The sequence below is a fragment of the Gracilinanus agilis genome, chromosome 1 (assembly GCF_016433145.1).
Source record: "Gracilinanus agilis isolate LMUSP501 chromosome 1, AgileGrace, whole genome shotgun sequence".
Classification (NCBI taxonomy): Eukaryota; Metazoa; Chordata; class Mammalia; order Didelphimorphia; family Didelphidae; genus Gracilinanus; species Gracilinanus agilis.
This window is the reverse complement of record NC_058130.1, coordinates 332,913,626-332,930,221: the sequence shown is the minus strand read 5'-3', so window position 1 is coordinate 332,930,221 and position 16,596 is coordinate 332,913,626. Positions and strand designations below refer to the sequence as shown.

At 36.1% G+C, this 16,596-nt stretch overlaps 1 protein-coding gene across 3 annotated transcripts in view; it reads left to right on the top strand.

Annotated features, from left to right (window-relative positions):
• RASGRF2 (Ras protein specific guanine nucleotide releasing factor 2) overlaps nt 1-16,596 on the top strand; it is a 337,564-nt gene that overhangs the window by 100,668 nt on the left and 220,300 nt on the right. For all 3 annotated transcript variants that reach the window (XM_044662962.1, XM_044662957.1, XM_044662951.1), the window contains exon 2: nt 9,761-9,867. In XM_044662962.1, coding sequence (XP_044518897.1) covers nt 9,761-9,867 — 107 coding nt within the window. The remainder of the gene's footprint in view (nt 1-9,760; nt 9,868-16,596) is intronic.

Below are 16,596 nucleotides of genomic sequence, written 5' to 3'. Positions count from 1 at the left end.
GTGATGGAATACTATTGTGCTAAAAGGAATAATAAACTGGAGGAGTTCCAGGCGAACTGGAGAGACCTCCGGGAACAGATGCAGAGCGAAAGGAGCAGAGCCAAAAGAACTCTGTACACAGAGACTGATATACTATGGTAAAACTGAATGTAATGGACCTCTGTACCAGCAGCAATACAATGACCCAGGAGAATTCTGAGGGATTTATGATAAAGATGCTACCCACATTCAGAGGAAGGACTGCAGGAGAGGAAACATATAAGAAAAACAACTGCTTGAATGCATGGGTCGGGGTGGGCATGATTGAGGGTGTGGACTCGAAACTACCATACCAATGCATCTACCAACAATTTGGAAATTGGTCTTGATCAAGGACATATGACAAAACCAGTGGAAATGTGCATCGGCCATGGGTGGGGGGAGTGCGGGGGGTGAAGGGGAAAGGAGCATGAATCATGTAACCATGTTAAAAATGAATATTAATAAATGTTTGAAAAAAAAGTAAAAAAATGAATAATATGGAAATGGGTTTTGAGTGATAATATATGTATAACCTAGGGGAATTGTTTGTCAATTCTGGGGGGGTGGGGAGGAAAAGGGAAGGGAGATAACATGAATCATGTAACTATGGGGGAAATTTTTTTAATAAAATTCAAAAAGCAAAAAAAAAAAAATAACTTAAGAGGAACCACAAACCCTGCTGGGTGTAGAAGGCTGTGGGTGTCCTTTCCCACCAAGCACCCTAGCTTTTGGTTCAAGAAGAACTCTGGACCCTGGGGAAAGCCACTTAAAGTTCAGGCTTATCTCAAATCTAGAATCTAATGGAGAGATCAGGAAGGTATTCCGTGTATATTGTGTATCAGGTCTGTCCCTGAACACCGGGCAAATAACCAGAAGCCTTTGGCTTTACATGCCCTTTAGCAAAGGGATGAAACCCTTGTATAATCTCCCAGTGCACGTGCTTCAGTGAGTTCACCTCTGGGACATCAACGTGTGCATCAGAGCAGAAATGTCAAAGACAACTCTGTGTGCAGCAAGAACCAGATCGAAATGTAATTGGGAAATACTTAATAAAAGAAATAAAAATACAACTATTTTGTTTCTTTTTCTTTCTTTCTTTTAAAAACAAACAACCCCCCCTCCCCATACTTCTTAGAATCAATTCTAAGTATCAGTTCCCAGGCAGAAGAGGGATAAGGCTAGGCAACTGGGGTAAGTGAGTTACTTGCCTAGGATAACATAGGAAATGTTGGAGGCTAGATCTGAACCCAGGCCACCTGGCTTTTTATCCATTGAGCCACCTTATTGCCCCATAACTATTTGTCTCCTCTACACGAAATAAATGTTTAAAACACAAAAATTCTTAAACTATGCATTAACCAAGATTTTGACATATTATATCATTATCATGACAAGCAATTTTCACAATTTCTTTTATATTGCCTTAGAGGTCAATACGTAAAACATTAAACCTGAAATGCTGAACAGACATTTTCCCATTACCTTGGACTGCATCTTCTGGCTTGGCACCCTCCTCTTTGAGAAGAAGTATGTAGCCTGGGGCAGCTAGGGAGCATAGTGGATAGAATGCCAAACCTGGAATAAGGAGGTCCTGGGTTCAAATTAGACTTCAGACACTTCTTAGCTATGTGACTCTGGACAAGTTGTGTAACCCCAGCTGTCTAGACCTTAATGCTCTTCTGTCTTAGGATCATTTGATTCTAAGAAAGAAGGAAAAGATAAAAAAAAACCTCCATAGATTGAGAATATTTCTCCCTGTAACAGAAGGCTCCAGCAGAGATGCCTGGGAACTCTCAAATTTCCATGGTAAACACTTCAGGAAAGGCTGTCTCTTATGCTCTCTATTCAGTCACTTATGCTTAGCCAAAGAAACTCAAAGAACATAAGAGACACCAATAGACAAGTTCTGTGCTCCAAATTGCCTGGCAGCACATATACTCTCTGCTACATGTGAATGGCTACTTAGCTATTGGGAATTGAGGGGAGAAGAAGCAGTCCATCCCTGAACATTACATGTCTACTATGTGTCAGGCACTGTTCTAAGTACTGAAAATAAAGAAAGAAAGGCAAAGTAGAGTCCTTGCTCACAGTCTTAATAGGGGAGGTAATATGCAAATAGCTGTGTACAAACATGCCATAAACAGGATAAATTAAGGAAAGTTTGAGAGGGGAGATACTAGCATTAAGAAGGAGTGGAAAGGACAGCTAGGTGGCTTGGTAGATAGAATCCCAGGCTTAGAGATGGGAGGTTCTAGGTTCAAATATGACCTCAGACGCTCCCTAGAAGTATGACCCTGGGCAGGTCATCTAACCTCGATTGCCTAGCTGTTACTGCTCTTTTCCCCTGGAATCAACACAGTATTAATTCTAAGAAAGAAAGGTGTTTTTTTAAAGAGGGAATAGGAAAGTTTTCTTATGGAAGTTAGGAATTTAGTTGGCGCTTGAAGGAGGCTCCAGAAAAGGCTGGAAGTACCTCTATTGGGCAGATGGGAAGTGAGAAAACACCAGAAGATGTAGTTTTGCCTTTTAAGTGGTCTGTCTCTCTGGCTCAGTGGTCAGTTCCTCTCCTCTCTTTCCTTCATGCCCCTCTCCCCAGGGTGTAGGTGGGGAACACCAGATGAATAACCAGAAAGAAACCTCTGATTTTTATATGTCCTTTAGTAATGGACTGAAACCTATGTTTAATCTTCCAAAGCACACGCTTCAGTGGGTTCATGTGTAATTATGTGTCCATCAGAGCAGAGGTGTCAAACACATTTCTGCAATACTCCCATGGTAGCAGGAACCAGACTAAAATGTAATTGGGAAATAATTTAGCAAGAAAAATAAAAAATACAGTAAAACATAGATCACATTATATTTTAAAAGCTAAGTTTTATGCAATTGGCAAAAATGTATGATTTATTGGCCTCATCTCTATTTGAATTTAAAACCAAAACCAAAAACCCTTACCTTCTGTGTCAGAATTGATTCTAATTATTGGTTCCAGTGCAGACGAATGATAAAAGCTAGACAGTGGAAGCTAAGAGACTTGCCCTGGGTCATCCAACTAGAAAGTGTCTGACGTCTGAGGACCTCTGGTCTCCAGGTCTATTAGTCTATCCACGGAGCCCCCTAGCTGCCCCTGTATTTGAGTCTGACACCATTACATTAGAGTATTGGTAGGAATGTACTAAATCAAATCAGCGAGTTAGCAGGTAGCATCACAAAAATACAGACAAAGCCCCAGATAAAGATAGAAAATCTTTTATAGATAAAGCATCACTGAGGGAAAGAAGCCTAACTGTAGGAAATAAGTACAAACAGTTATGTCATTTAGTTGCAAGTATTATTAACTAGATCTAGTAATAAGAACATAGAAGACTGTGGTGATATCAGTTCTAGCACATATGGGAAATGTGCCAGTGATTCATAAAGTAAACTCTATCAGTTTGCTTTCTGCCCAGAAGAGGACTTCTGAAGGAAATGAGACACATATTACTGAGGTGCTTACTTCTGAAGGGTATTTTTTTAAAAAAATTCCATGTAGAAACAATTTTTCACAATTGTTTTGTGATGTTTTGTGATTCAGATTCCACATCCCATCCCACCCCCCATGGCAAATAGTCCAATATAGGTTATATCAATGTTTTCATGAAATACATGTTTACATATTCCTCATGTCATGACAGAAGACACACATCACACATATAATAGAAAACTCATGAAGGAAATTAAGTGAAAGATGGCATGTTTTGATCTACAGACAGATTCCAACAGTTCCTTCTTTGGCTGAGGATAACATTTTTTAAAATTGTGAGACCCTAAGGTTATGTTAAAACCTTGTTTTGCCGATCATTGTACACTATTTCTGTTACTGTATATACTGTTCTCCTAGTTCTGCTCACTCACTTTGCATCAGTTCATTTAAGTCTTTACAGGTTTTTCTGAACTCATCCTGCTCATTATTTCTTATGGCAAAAGTATATTCCACTACAACTATATACCACAACTTATCCAGCCATTTCCCTACTGATGGTTATTTCCCCAGTTCTGAATCCTTTGCCAACACAAAAAGAGCTGATAAAAATATTTTTGTACAAGTAGGTACAGGGGTATTATTGGTTGCATTTTTGTTTGGCTAAGGGTTGGACTAAATGATGTGTTAAGCTCTGAGATTCATGAACAAAAGCAGGGTTCAAAGTATCATAAATCTGAAGATAGAAGGGACCCTGGGAGTTGTCTGTAGGACTCTAATCCCTTCATTTCATATATGAGGAAACTGAGGCCCTAAAAGGTTAAGTGACTTGACCATGTGTAATAATAGCATCAGAAGGTTTAAAAATATAATGTAATAGCATCAAAAGATTTAAACCCAGATTCTCTGACTCCAGGGTCAGTGATTTTTCTCCTGTGCTATCCCACTGAGTAGTTTGAAGGAGTTTGGACTAGATAACCTCAGAGATCCCTTCCAGCTTGACATCTGTGATCCTACAGTTACGAAGCAGAAATTTTGGCATTAAATACATATAATATAAATCTGGAATCCTTTATGCACATAATATATATATATATAACTGATGCATAGTCAAAGAATACAAACAGTCTTTGGAGGAAGAAATATTTTGTTTATAATTATTTGAAAAATTGTTTCATAATTAGAAATCCAAATTTAAACAAATTTGAGGCTCCATTATACCTACAAAATTTTTAAAAATATTTAAAAACAATTAAATAAAATATTGGAGAACTTGTAAAGAAAACAGATAAGTGTAATAAATCAATAATTGTCTATATATTGTTTCCATAATATTATGTAAAGAATATATTAGAATATAAAGAACAAATTAGAATCTAATATATACATAATAAATTAGAATCGTTTATATTTTTGTTAGTCTTACTGTTTTTTAGGAAAACAATTTGGATATATGCAAGAATTACAAAATTGATGAGCCCCCTTTTTATTATTCTCTGCTTCTACTAGGACTCTATTTTTTAAAAAACCTTTACCTTGTATATTGGAATCAATAGTAGATATCAATTCCAAGTCAGAATGGTAAGGGCTGGGCAATTGTGGTTAAGTGACTTGCCCAGGGTCAGACAGCTAGAAAGAGTCAGAGGCCAGATTTAAACACAGGACCTCTCTTCTCAAGGCTTGGCTTTCTAACCACTGAGCCACCTAGCTGCCCCTACTAGGTCTGTATTCTAAGGGAGTTGGGAAAAAGGATATATCTGTACAAAAATACAGCTACTTTATTTGCAGTAAGAGAAAACTGAAAATAGCCTGTATGCCTATATTTAGGGAGTAACAAAATAAACTCTTATGTTAATGTAATATTATTAGTCCACAAAATAGCAAATATGTAAAATACTTACGAATATAGAAAGATTTATTTAAAAGTACACATTGCAAAAGAAGTAAAATTAGGAAAAATATATGCTGACCATGATTGTATAAAAATGGAAGCAATAAAATTAATTTTATAAGTTCTCACAGAAAATAGTTTGGAAAGAGACTGAGAACAAATAAATTATTATTTTGTCTTTTCTTTGATGAAAACTTTTGTTCAGGTTTTATTTGATATATCACTTGATCTTTCTATTTGATTATAGTTGATGAGATTTCTTAAGCTTGTAATACAAATATGAAACATAAATGTAGTTTAGTTTCATATGCTAGATTTTAGGTTCAAAGAGGGCAGAGACTAATTCTGCCCTGTTATCTTACAAGTACCTAATACTCTGGGCAATATAATAAATGCTTCTTGAATGAACAAATGAATAAGAAGACCTGATTTCCAAGGATGTTTTGGCCATTTACTAGTCATATAACCATTGGCTAATGATTTACTATCCCTTATGTTTTAGTTTCCTTTTCTCTATAACAAAAGTAATAATACTGGCTCAACCTACCTCACAAAGAGAATCAAGTAATATTATCATTATTGGTAGTAATAATAATAATAATAAACATTAACTTTTTATAGTGCCGGCTATGTGCCAAGTATTGTGCCTAGCATCTTAAAGATATTATCTCATTTGAAGTAGGAAGTAAGTCCTATTATTTTCCCTATTTTGCAAATGAGGAAACTGAGGCAAATAGAGGTTAAGTGATTTGCCTGGGATCATGGAGTTAATAAGTGTCTGAGGTAGGATTTGAACTCAGATCTTCTTGACTCCAGGCCTGGAACTCCATTCATTGTGCCTTCTAGCTGTATGAAATTGTTTTAGAACTGTAATCCATTATAGATATGTAAGACATTAATATTAATAATAATATCATCAAACAGGTTTATAGGAGGTTATCATGTAAAGATTATAGATTCTTAGCATTTTAGAACTGATTTAGCCCCAAAAATGTGGAGACTGAAATTCAGAGAAGTTAAATGACTTTCCTTTGGTGTCAGATTCATTGAATAGATAATAATGAATTTTACTTTGCAAATAAATGTTTGTAAGTGGATGCTTCCAAACAATTCTCTAGAATAGGTTAAATATTTCTTGGCAATCTTTTTTATATTAGTAATTTACCAAGCTTTTACAAATAACTTTTTCATTATTGGCATTACCCCTCTCCCCCAATCAGTCATTTCTCAATATCTGCCAGTATTGGGGAGGGGACCGCAAAACAAAGAAAAGCAGTTAAGAAATCTCAAACAATAAGACAACTTCATCTGCCAATGTTCGCAGCATTCCAACACCAAGTCTTCCACCTATCTACTAAGAGTAGATATGTGCTTGATCCTTCATCCTCCATTCTCTCAAACCAAGATAATTCACCTTTGATTAATTCATCTGTCTACCCTCTAGTGTCATTTTCATTTACATTTTGAAGTCATATATATTCTCTTTCTTGCTTCTACTGTCTTCACTTTGTTCATACAATTTTCATTTGTTTTGTTTATTTTTTAAATTCCTTACAGGTTAATAACATTTCATTTTATTTATCTACTGCAACTTTTTCAGCTATTCCTTAGTCAAAGCACCATTTTTAAACTCTGACACAGTGTGCTGCTGTGACTATTTTGGCCTATATGAGATCTTTCTTTCTATAGCAACCTTCTTGGTATACATATCCAGTACATGAAATGTCAAAATTTTTTTCAGTGTAATTAAAACTTGTTTTGAATTAATAATATCCCAATTAAGAGGGTTTTCCTTATTTTTCCTGGTGAGGATTTGCACGTTTTCCACAAAGGTTTCCTTTAAACCTCACAAAGCTGTACACAGACATGTCTTTTACACTTGCAATGTTTCATTCTGAAAGAGTACCTTAGACTAGCTTGTTAAGATGATGAATTCTCTTTCACCAGGCTAGCTGTGGAAGATGAACAGTTTTGATTTGCTTACCTGACACTTTCTTTGTAGATACTTCAAAAGGAGGGTTCAAAGAACTTAGAAGAGGGAAAGAAAGAAGAGGAAAAATACTTAGAGGGGGAGAATAGAGTTAGGTTAGGAAGCCATGAAACTCAGTCGTTTTTCCCAAGAACATTATTAGGTGGCCTAAGCTGGGGACTTAGAGGGTGGCATTGGCTCTGAAAAGTACTACTCAGTTGATTTGGACTTTGAAAATTTGCCAGAAAAACCCTGTAGTTGCCAGATTTTTCTATGGCTTTCTCTGAAGATGGGGTGCTGATGCACATGGTCAGAAAGTATGTTTTTGACTCAACCATTTGTGGCTGAAGCTAATTCAAAGCAGACCCTGGATGGTTTCTGGTATTTCAATGTATGTTACATCAGAATTTTTAACTTCTGCAGTTGTTCCAAGATGATTGTTTTCATTTCTTCTCTACTACTGTGGTCTGTAGCATCTGCTTATTGTAGTGTTTTTCCTCATTCTTTGTTGTATGTTTTGGAATGGAGAGTCACTTAGTGGTTAGAGGGCATGGGGCTGGGAATCCAAAATTCCAGGTCCTCTTGATGCTGCCTTTGATTTCCCATGCAACCTGAAAAGAAGAATTACCTTAACCCTACTCCTAATTTTCAGACTTTTTCAATCTGTAATTCTTCCTCTTTGAATTTATTCAGTTCCACTCATCCTTATTTTACACTCACCCACCCACCACCCACACTCCTTTGATGTTTTATTGATTTATTTAAATTTCCCAATTTTCCCCCTTTTCTGGATAGTAGGTTGAATAAATCTCCCTTTAAATTTGGAATTGTTCTGAACCCCAAAAGTTGTATTCCCATCATGAAGAAACAATTATTTAAACTTTTTGTACCTTGGTTCTCTCCATCTTTAAAATGATTAGTGAGTATGAATGGATGAGATGAGTCATTCTCTGGGAGGAAACTTATGATAGCACAATTAATGAGATAGAGAAGCAATACTTTTACTTTGGGGAGAGGTCAAAGTAAAGAACTAATTGTGATTGGGATCTATTCTGGCAAGGTAAATCAGGCTGGGCAGGTATGATTGAACAGATGACTTGAGAGAGCATTGGAAAGGGGTGAAGACCATTGTCTCAGAGGTAGTTACTTCAGCCTGGTTGGCTCTGCTTCTGGTATGAAAAATGCATAGAAATGTTGGTAGTATCCAGCAGAGTAAAAATCCTATGAATTTGAACAGAATGATTTAAGTTCGTGTTAATTTGACCAAGCTAAGCTTTGCTTACTTGACTCTTCATTAAAAAAAAAAACACACACACACACACAACCTATGAAGAATCAGGTAAGCAAATCAGTAAAGTAGAGGAGATATAGGAGAGGTGTTAAAACCCTGGACATGGAGTAGAAAGACTCAGAAGATATTCGGTCAAAGCTTAACCCTGCTACTTGTAAATGACCCTTCATCTCTATGAACTTTACCATCTTTATCTGTAAAATGACAGAGTGGGATCAGACAATTGTTAAGGTCCCTTTCAGCTTTCTGATTCTGTGAATGTTTTCATTTATATGACTTATATATATCTTGAGCATGTAAAATGAGGGAAGAAAGTAATTTGTGAAGTGAATCGAAAAATTATGAATGGTCAGTATCCTATTAACTTTGATTTACCTCCACATATATGATAGTTCTTTATATTACCTTCTGACAACTGTATAAATAGATATATTAATATTTCATTATGTTAATATCACTGTGTCAAGATGTGACATTGTTTATATGAAACATCATGTGCTTATGGTATAAAATCATCTTCAAGTAGGTTTGGGGTTGCTGAAAATTTTATGGAAGAGTAGATTTAAAAATCTCTTAAAAACTAAATTTTTTCCAGTTACATGTTAAAAAATTTTTAACATTCATTTTTAAAAATTTTGAGTTCTAAATTCTCTCCCTCTCCACCTTCACCCTTGTTGAGAAGGGCAAACAATTTAATACTGATTATACATATGTAGTCATGCAAAACATATATTTATATTAGCCAATGTTGTGAGAGAAGACACTGACCAAAAAGTCTCCAAGGAAAATGAAGTTAAAAAATAGTATGCTTTGATCTGCATTCAGACACCTTCAGTTCTCTGGAAGTAAATAGCATTTTCCACAATAAGTTCTTTGGGATTGTTTTGGATAATTGAATTGCTAAGAATAGCCAAGTTATTCATAATTGACCATCATACAATATTGCTGTTACATATATATATATAGTTCTTCTGGTTCTGCTCACTTCACTTTGCATCAGTTATATGTCTTCCCATATTTTTCTGAAACTATCCTGCTTATTGAAGTCTTTAATACATTTAGTAAATATATATTCCTACTGTTATAATTATAGTATCTCTAAAAATAACCTCCCCTTTTTTTCTTTTTTAGTATTACTTCACTGTTCTCTTTGGTCATGAAGGTCAGAAACCCCTGGAGCTCCGTTGTGAAGAAGAACATGAGGGTAAGGAGTGGATGGATGCCATTCATCAAGCCAGGTAGAACTCTCTCTTCCTTTTTTTGGAATTAATTTGAAAAATCATTATATGATTTGCTTGAATGTTACTATTGCTTATAGAAGTAATAGTATCAATTTTAAGAAAATATTTGCTATTAAATATCCGTCATCTTGGTCAGGTATATTATGATTAATTGGTCTTTCTTTAATTATGTCTTGCCTGAAAGCACCAGAGAAACTCAAGAGAATGGTCAACTTCCTTCTAAGAGATGCCAGGAAAGTGGAAAGTAGTAAGCTAGGCCTTGAGGCATCTATTCAAGTGAAAGAACATATAGATATATGTCCGTCTTCTCTAATCTAATCAATCACCACGTATTTCTAGATACCTATTATGTCTATATCTATTCTTGTTTCTTCAGTCCCAGTGCTACTAGCTTAGTTGAGGCGTTTTCTTTATTTCATTCTTGTTATTGCTACACAAAATTCCTATCTATCTTCTTGGTTCTAGGTTTATAATGAATATTGCTGACCACTGTTGCCAGACTTACCTATAAGTAACACAGAGAGAATACACTATGTTTATATTTTGGCCATTGATAAGTTATAATTTTTGTATATATGGAGTGCAAGTTCATTTCCTTTCTATAAAAGAAAATGAAAAGCTTAGTGGGGTGCTTCTTTTTTCATAGAAATCAGAGAATTTCAGACTTAGAAAGAATTTTCTTTTTCAGATAGTCCAGCCTGTACCTAAAATGTAATCCTCACCCCAATCCTTAAAGCCACAATGAAAGGGAGCCTATTATGTCCAAGGCAGCTCATATCACTTTTGGCTAACTAAATTGGGAAGTTTTTCTTGACATGGATCCTAACTTTAAATCTTTGCAGCTTCCACCTATTGTTCATTAGTTCTGGCCTCTGAGTGATCTTATCAGTTTCCATGGGTTGAATTATTTCTATGTGGATGGTTCCCAGATTGAGCCCTAATCTCTGTGCTGAGCTACACAGTCTCATATCCCCAGCTGCTTATTGGATCTTTCATACTAGTATTTCAACTATGACGTCCAAAATAGAGCTTACTAGTACTTCCTCTGGACATTTGTACCCAGGAGCTGAGATTCCATGTTGAAGCAGGAGTCAATACCCCCATCGGGGGTACCATTGGGTACCCTTCCACCCCAAATCAGCTAGAAATCTCCAATGAGAACTTCATCTTGGGTAACTATGGCAGCCTACCCTCCAGTAGCAGCTTGATCATCTGTAGTTACATTTCCTTCTTGCTTTCCCCTAGGCAGCCAGTAGAGCGACCCCCAGTAACTACCAGTAACTGAGCAAGATTAACAGAGGTTCAACTCTTGGGCAAATTCTTGGTTGTTCCATTAATGATGGCTTCCATAGTGAGATTAATGCTAATCTTTTAAGGCTGAAATTTCTTGCCAGGAGTTCCAGTGATCCCAACCAAGGTACTAGTAGCAGTTCAGGCTCCTGACACTAAGATGAAGCATTTCTAAGATGTGACCCAAACTGGGATGACATCAAAGTGCAGGAGCAATTCAGTGAGGTATTGTTATAGCAGTGCAATTTTGCAAATAAAGGAGCCTAACTGAGACCTGCAAAAAAAAAAAAAAAAAAAGAAAAAAGAAATGGAAAACCAACAGAACCCCACCCTAATTTAATCTAAAAACATAATTGAATCAGTCAGTCAACATGCATTTATTAAGTATCTAAAGAAGTCTGTGATCACCAGAACCTTGTTTCTTTATCACTAGTAATTTTTCATTTGTTAATTATATAAGAGGAAGATGATTACTATTTTGGGATTTGTCAAAATGCTTTTGCGGTGTTATCAGAATGAATGGCTGTGATGCTAACTTTCAGTAAACAGAGCATCGTAAGCTATGGCTACCAAATCAAATAAAGTAATTTTCTCTTGGAAAAGCAAGCCAACAAACTAATCAGAGCTTATTATCTTTCTTTCTTCCCAAACCCAACCATCTTCTTAACTTCCTTATTACTGCCAGTGGCACCATGTCCTCAGAGTCACTTAGGTTTATAATGTTGATATTAACCTTGTTTACAAATATTTCTGTTGACAAATCTTGTTTTCTTGTTTCTACTTCTAAAACATTATATCTATATATCTATATATATATCATTTTATATATATCCATTATATATATATATATGTATCCTTTTACTTCACACAGATACACCCTAGTTTAGTCATTCATTACTTCTCATGCAGAATATTTCAGTAACCTTCTAATTGGTCTCCCCTTCTTCAATTCCCTCTCAATTTCATTCTATCTTCCACAAAGCTGCCAAAGAGATTTTCCTAAAGTGCAAGTTTGACCATGTCAGACTCAAACATCACACCTGCTAAAATCTCCAAGGGTTCCTTTTTACCTCCAGGATCAATTAAAAAAACCTTAACTTCTGTTTTAAAATCAATATTAAGTATCATTCCAAGGCAGAAGAGAGGTAAGGGGGTCGGCAATTGTGGTGAAGTGACTTGCCCAGGGTCACATAGCTAGGAAGTATCTGAGGCCACATTTGAACCTAGGACCTCTTGTCTCCAGACTTTGTTCTTTATACACTGAGCTACCTAGCTACCCTTCCAGTATCAATATAAAGACCTCTATTTGGTATTTAAAATCCTTTATAATCTACCTCCTTTCTATCTTTCCAGGCTTCTTATACATTGCTCCCGAGTGGAAGGGACACACTCCCTTTTCCTCACACAAGATATTCCATCTTCTGTCTTTTGCTTTTGTACTTCCTGTTCTCTATGTCCAAAATAATTTCCATTCTTACTTCCACCTCTTCATATTCTTGGCTTCCTTCAGTACTTAGAGGCCACCCTATGCAGGAAGAGTTTTCCCTGTCCTCATTTCCATATGCCACTACCTCTCCCTCTAAATCAAAGGTTTCTGAATTTTTTTTTTTGAATCATGGACACTTTTGGCAGTCTGGTGAAGTCTTTAAATGAATAAAATGACATGCATAGGATTACAAACAATTATACTGAATAAAGGCATCTGGATTTTAAGAAATACAAGTTCAGAGACCCCAGGTTAAGGACTCCTGCTTTCACATTACATTTCAGCTACTCTGGATGTATGTTGTGGGTGCCTATTTATGAACATGTTTTCTTACCTCCAACTGTATAACATCCTTGAAGACAGAGACAGTTTTGGTTTTTTTCTTTGTATCCTCAGTATTTAGCACAGTGCCTGGTGCCTAGTAACTACTTATTAAATGCCTGTTGATTGACCCATTCCCAATGACAGCCCTTCATGTACTTGAAGAAAACTATGATATCCCCCCTGAGCTTTCTCTTTTTCAGGCTAGACATCCCAGATTCTTTCAGCTGATCCTGTCATGGCATGTACTCAAGGCCTTTCACGTTGTGGTTGCTTTTCATTGGAGGCTCTCCAGCTTATAAGTATCTTTTCTAAAATGTGCCCAGAACTGAACAAAGTCCTCACTATTTGGTCTGACCAGGACAGATTACATTAGACCTATAACTTTTTTTTACCCTTGGGAAGCTATGTTTATCTTCATTTAGTCCAGCATCTCATTAGCTTTTTTGGTTACCATATCTTGCTGAATTATATTAGCTATCCTTGTAGTGTCCACTAACTCTACTTGTGATAATGTTAATAGCAGATAAAGAAGTCTGAATTGCTCAACTCTTATTTCACCTCTTTTTTTTTCCTACTAAGGAAAATACATATCAGCTTGGGAAGAACAGAACAAAAATGATTAACAAAGAGTTAAAACCAAGGATATATTTTTTTAAGTTTTTATTTTGAATATTTTCCCCTAGTTACATATTTCATGCTCTTTCCCTCTCCCCCAAACCCCTCTAAACCCCCTTAGATGACGCACAATTGCACTGGGTTTTACATGTATTGTTGATCAAGGCCTAATTCCTTATTATTGATAGTTGGACTAGAGTTATCGTTTAGTGTCTACATCCCCAATAATATTCCCATCAGCCCATGTGTTTAAGCAGTTGTTTTTCTTCCGTGTTTCTCCTCCCACAGTTCTTCCTCTGAATGTGGCTAGTTTTCTTTCTCATAAGTGCCTCAGCCTTGCTCTGGATCCTTACATTGCTGCTAGTAGAGAAGTCTGTCATGTAAAACTAAAGATATTTAAGGAGATGATAACAGAGAACCTATCTATATGAGATGAATTCAAATCACTGGGTCTAAACAAACTGTTTAGATGGGGTGATTACTGAGACATTCAGTGAGCACCCGTTGAGAACAAAGAATACTAGATATAGGCAAATGTTCTGATTTGAAAAAAAATTGGAAGAGGATTGAGTTTGCAAACTTAGGTTTGTTAATATGATTTTGATTTTTTTGCATAATTCTGGATTATATTGCTAAATGAATAGTTTATAATTATTTAGAAAACAATGTATCTATTACTAAGAGATAGCATAATTTAATCAGGAGCTAATTAGGCTAATCAAGACTATTTCCTAAACCGGTCATTCAGGAGAATTTTATACACACATGTGCACGCATGTGCACACACAGAGACACACAGAGACCTTCTTTATAAATAAATAAATAAATGTATATATATATATATGTATATATATTACATGTGTATGCACCATAAAATTAACTTAGATTTAGGTGAAGTATTTGATTAAATATCTTAGACTTATCCTTATGCAAAATGTACATTGATGAGATGACAGTATGGTTCAAAGCATTCAGAACTGATTGAATGGCCAGACCCAAAGAGTAGCGCTAAAATGTCAATTTTAGCATGAAGGGAGGACTCTGGTGAGTTATTCTTCTGGAACATTTTTTTTATCTTGTTCAATTTTTTTTATCAACAGCTTGTTTATCATCTTTGCAGATGACATGAAGCTAGGGAATATTGTGGTAGGGAATATTGTGGTAGAATTGTAAATTATAATACAATTAAGGTTATGTTATAATAGATGACAATTTAAAAACCATTAAGTTGTATTGTAGTCGATAAACTAGTATGATAGATTGATTCTAATAATATGAAATTTAATAAAAATAAGTGTAAAGTGACATTTGGACTGAAGAGATTGAATGCAAAGCAGAATAGGCAGCTAGATGGTTTACACGAAAAAAGATTTGGGGAACTTAGTGGATTACAAGCTCAGTGCAGCATGGCTGATCTCCCCTGGCCCCATTTCTCCCCCCTACTCCTAACCCTCCCCCTACCCCAATCTAATGAGCGTTTAGGTTGTATTCAGTGAGGCATGGTGTCCCAGATTTGGGAGAGGATAAGTCCTCCTATATTTTCCCTTTGTCTTAGCAAATATAGAATGTTACAATAATTTCTTAGTGCAATGCTCTAGGAAGGGCATTGGACTCTGGAAAATGTCCAAAGAAAAGTGATAGATTTTGAGATCATGTAATAGAAAGATTGGTTGAATAAATTAAGGACATTTATCATAGAAGAGAAGCTTAGCAAGGGAGAATTGATCACAGTCTTAAAGCATTTGGAGGATTACCATTATAAGAAGAATTAGACTTCTTAGTTCCCTTGGGTCAAGCTTAGAATAGTGGGTAGAAGTTGCATAGAGAAAGAATTTAGCTTAACAGAAGGAAAACTTTTAGCCAATAGAATAGTCCACATGTAGAATGGGCTATCTTAATAGTAGTAGGTTTCGCTTTACTAAAAAATTTAAAACAGCAGGTGGATGACCACTTGTTCAGAGATGATGTAGAAAATATTGCTATTGGGTTGGACTTAGTGGCCTCTGAGGCTCCATTTGTCTCTGAGAGTCTCTAATTCTGTGAAATTATAGAGTGAGATACCAAAAGGGTGAGGGGAAGTTGACTCTGAATCTCTTTTTAATTAGGATTGTCAGCTGTCTGGTTCTCTCAGACTCTCAAGACCTCTATTCTGGGGTGATTGTGGAGGATGAGGGGAGTATCAACATAACTCTTCATCTCTAAAAGTTTGGGACCTGCTGACTTTATACAACACTAGATCTCACTCCTATAACCCACAGAAAGACTATGATCAAAGGTTTAACCCCAAATCAGGCTTTTCAATTTTCATTAAAGGAATAGCAAGAATAACTCTACCCTCCCTCCCATATAAAGTATATGTGGCTCAATTTAGCATGTCAACCTATCAATGTATAAATATTTATCAAGTGCCCTCTATTGTGCTTGGCAATGGGAATATGAGTGAAAAGCATGAAATAATCCCTATTCACAAGGAGCTCACATTCTAATGGAGGAGATAAGAAGTACATATATAAATAGATACATTTATTCAAGTGAATAAATACAAATATATACAAAGTAGGTAAATACAAATTGGGCTTAGTTTTTTTGGAAGACAAAATTACATTTTAATAAAAGGGGAAGGGATGAAAATACCTAAATGCTGACAATTCAGATGTCCTCCAGGCTGAGAGGAGTTAAGGGTTCTATGGAACCCATACCCTACCACTCACATCCCTTAAAGAGGGCAGCAGAGTTGATGGGCACAATGTACTTCCTTCGACAGATGAATCCAGAATAGTTGGGGGGACAAGGGTGATACTAAGGAGCCGTGTAGCTCCCTGGCATTTCTCAGATTCTATCTGTATTCGTTTGAATTCACTGGCCCACGGGAACTCAAGGAAGAAGATGGACATGATTGTTGGAAGGATAAAGAGACAGGCTGGACTGACCCATGGAAACTCAAGGAAGAAGGTGGACATGATAGTTGGAAGGGTAAAGAGACAGGCACATGACCTAACGAGCTGTACCAA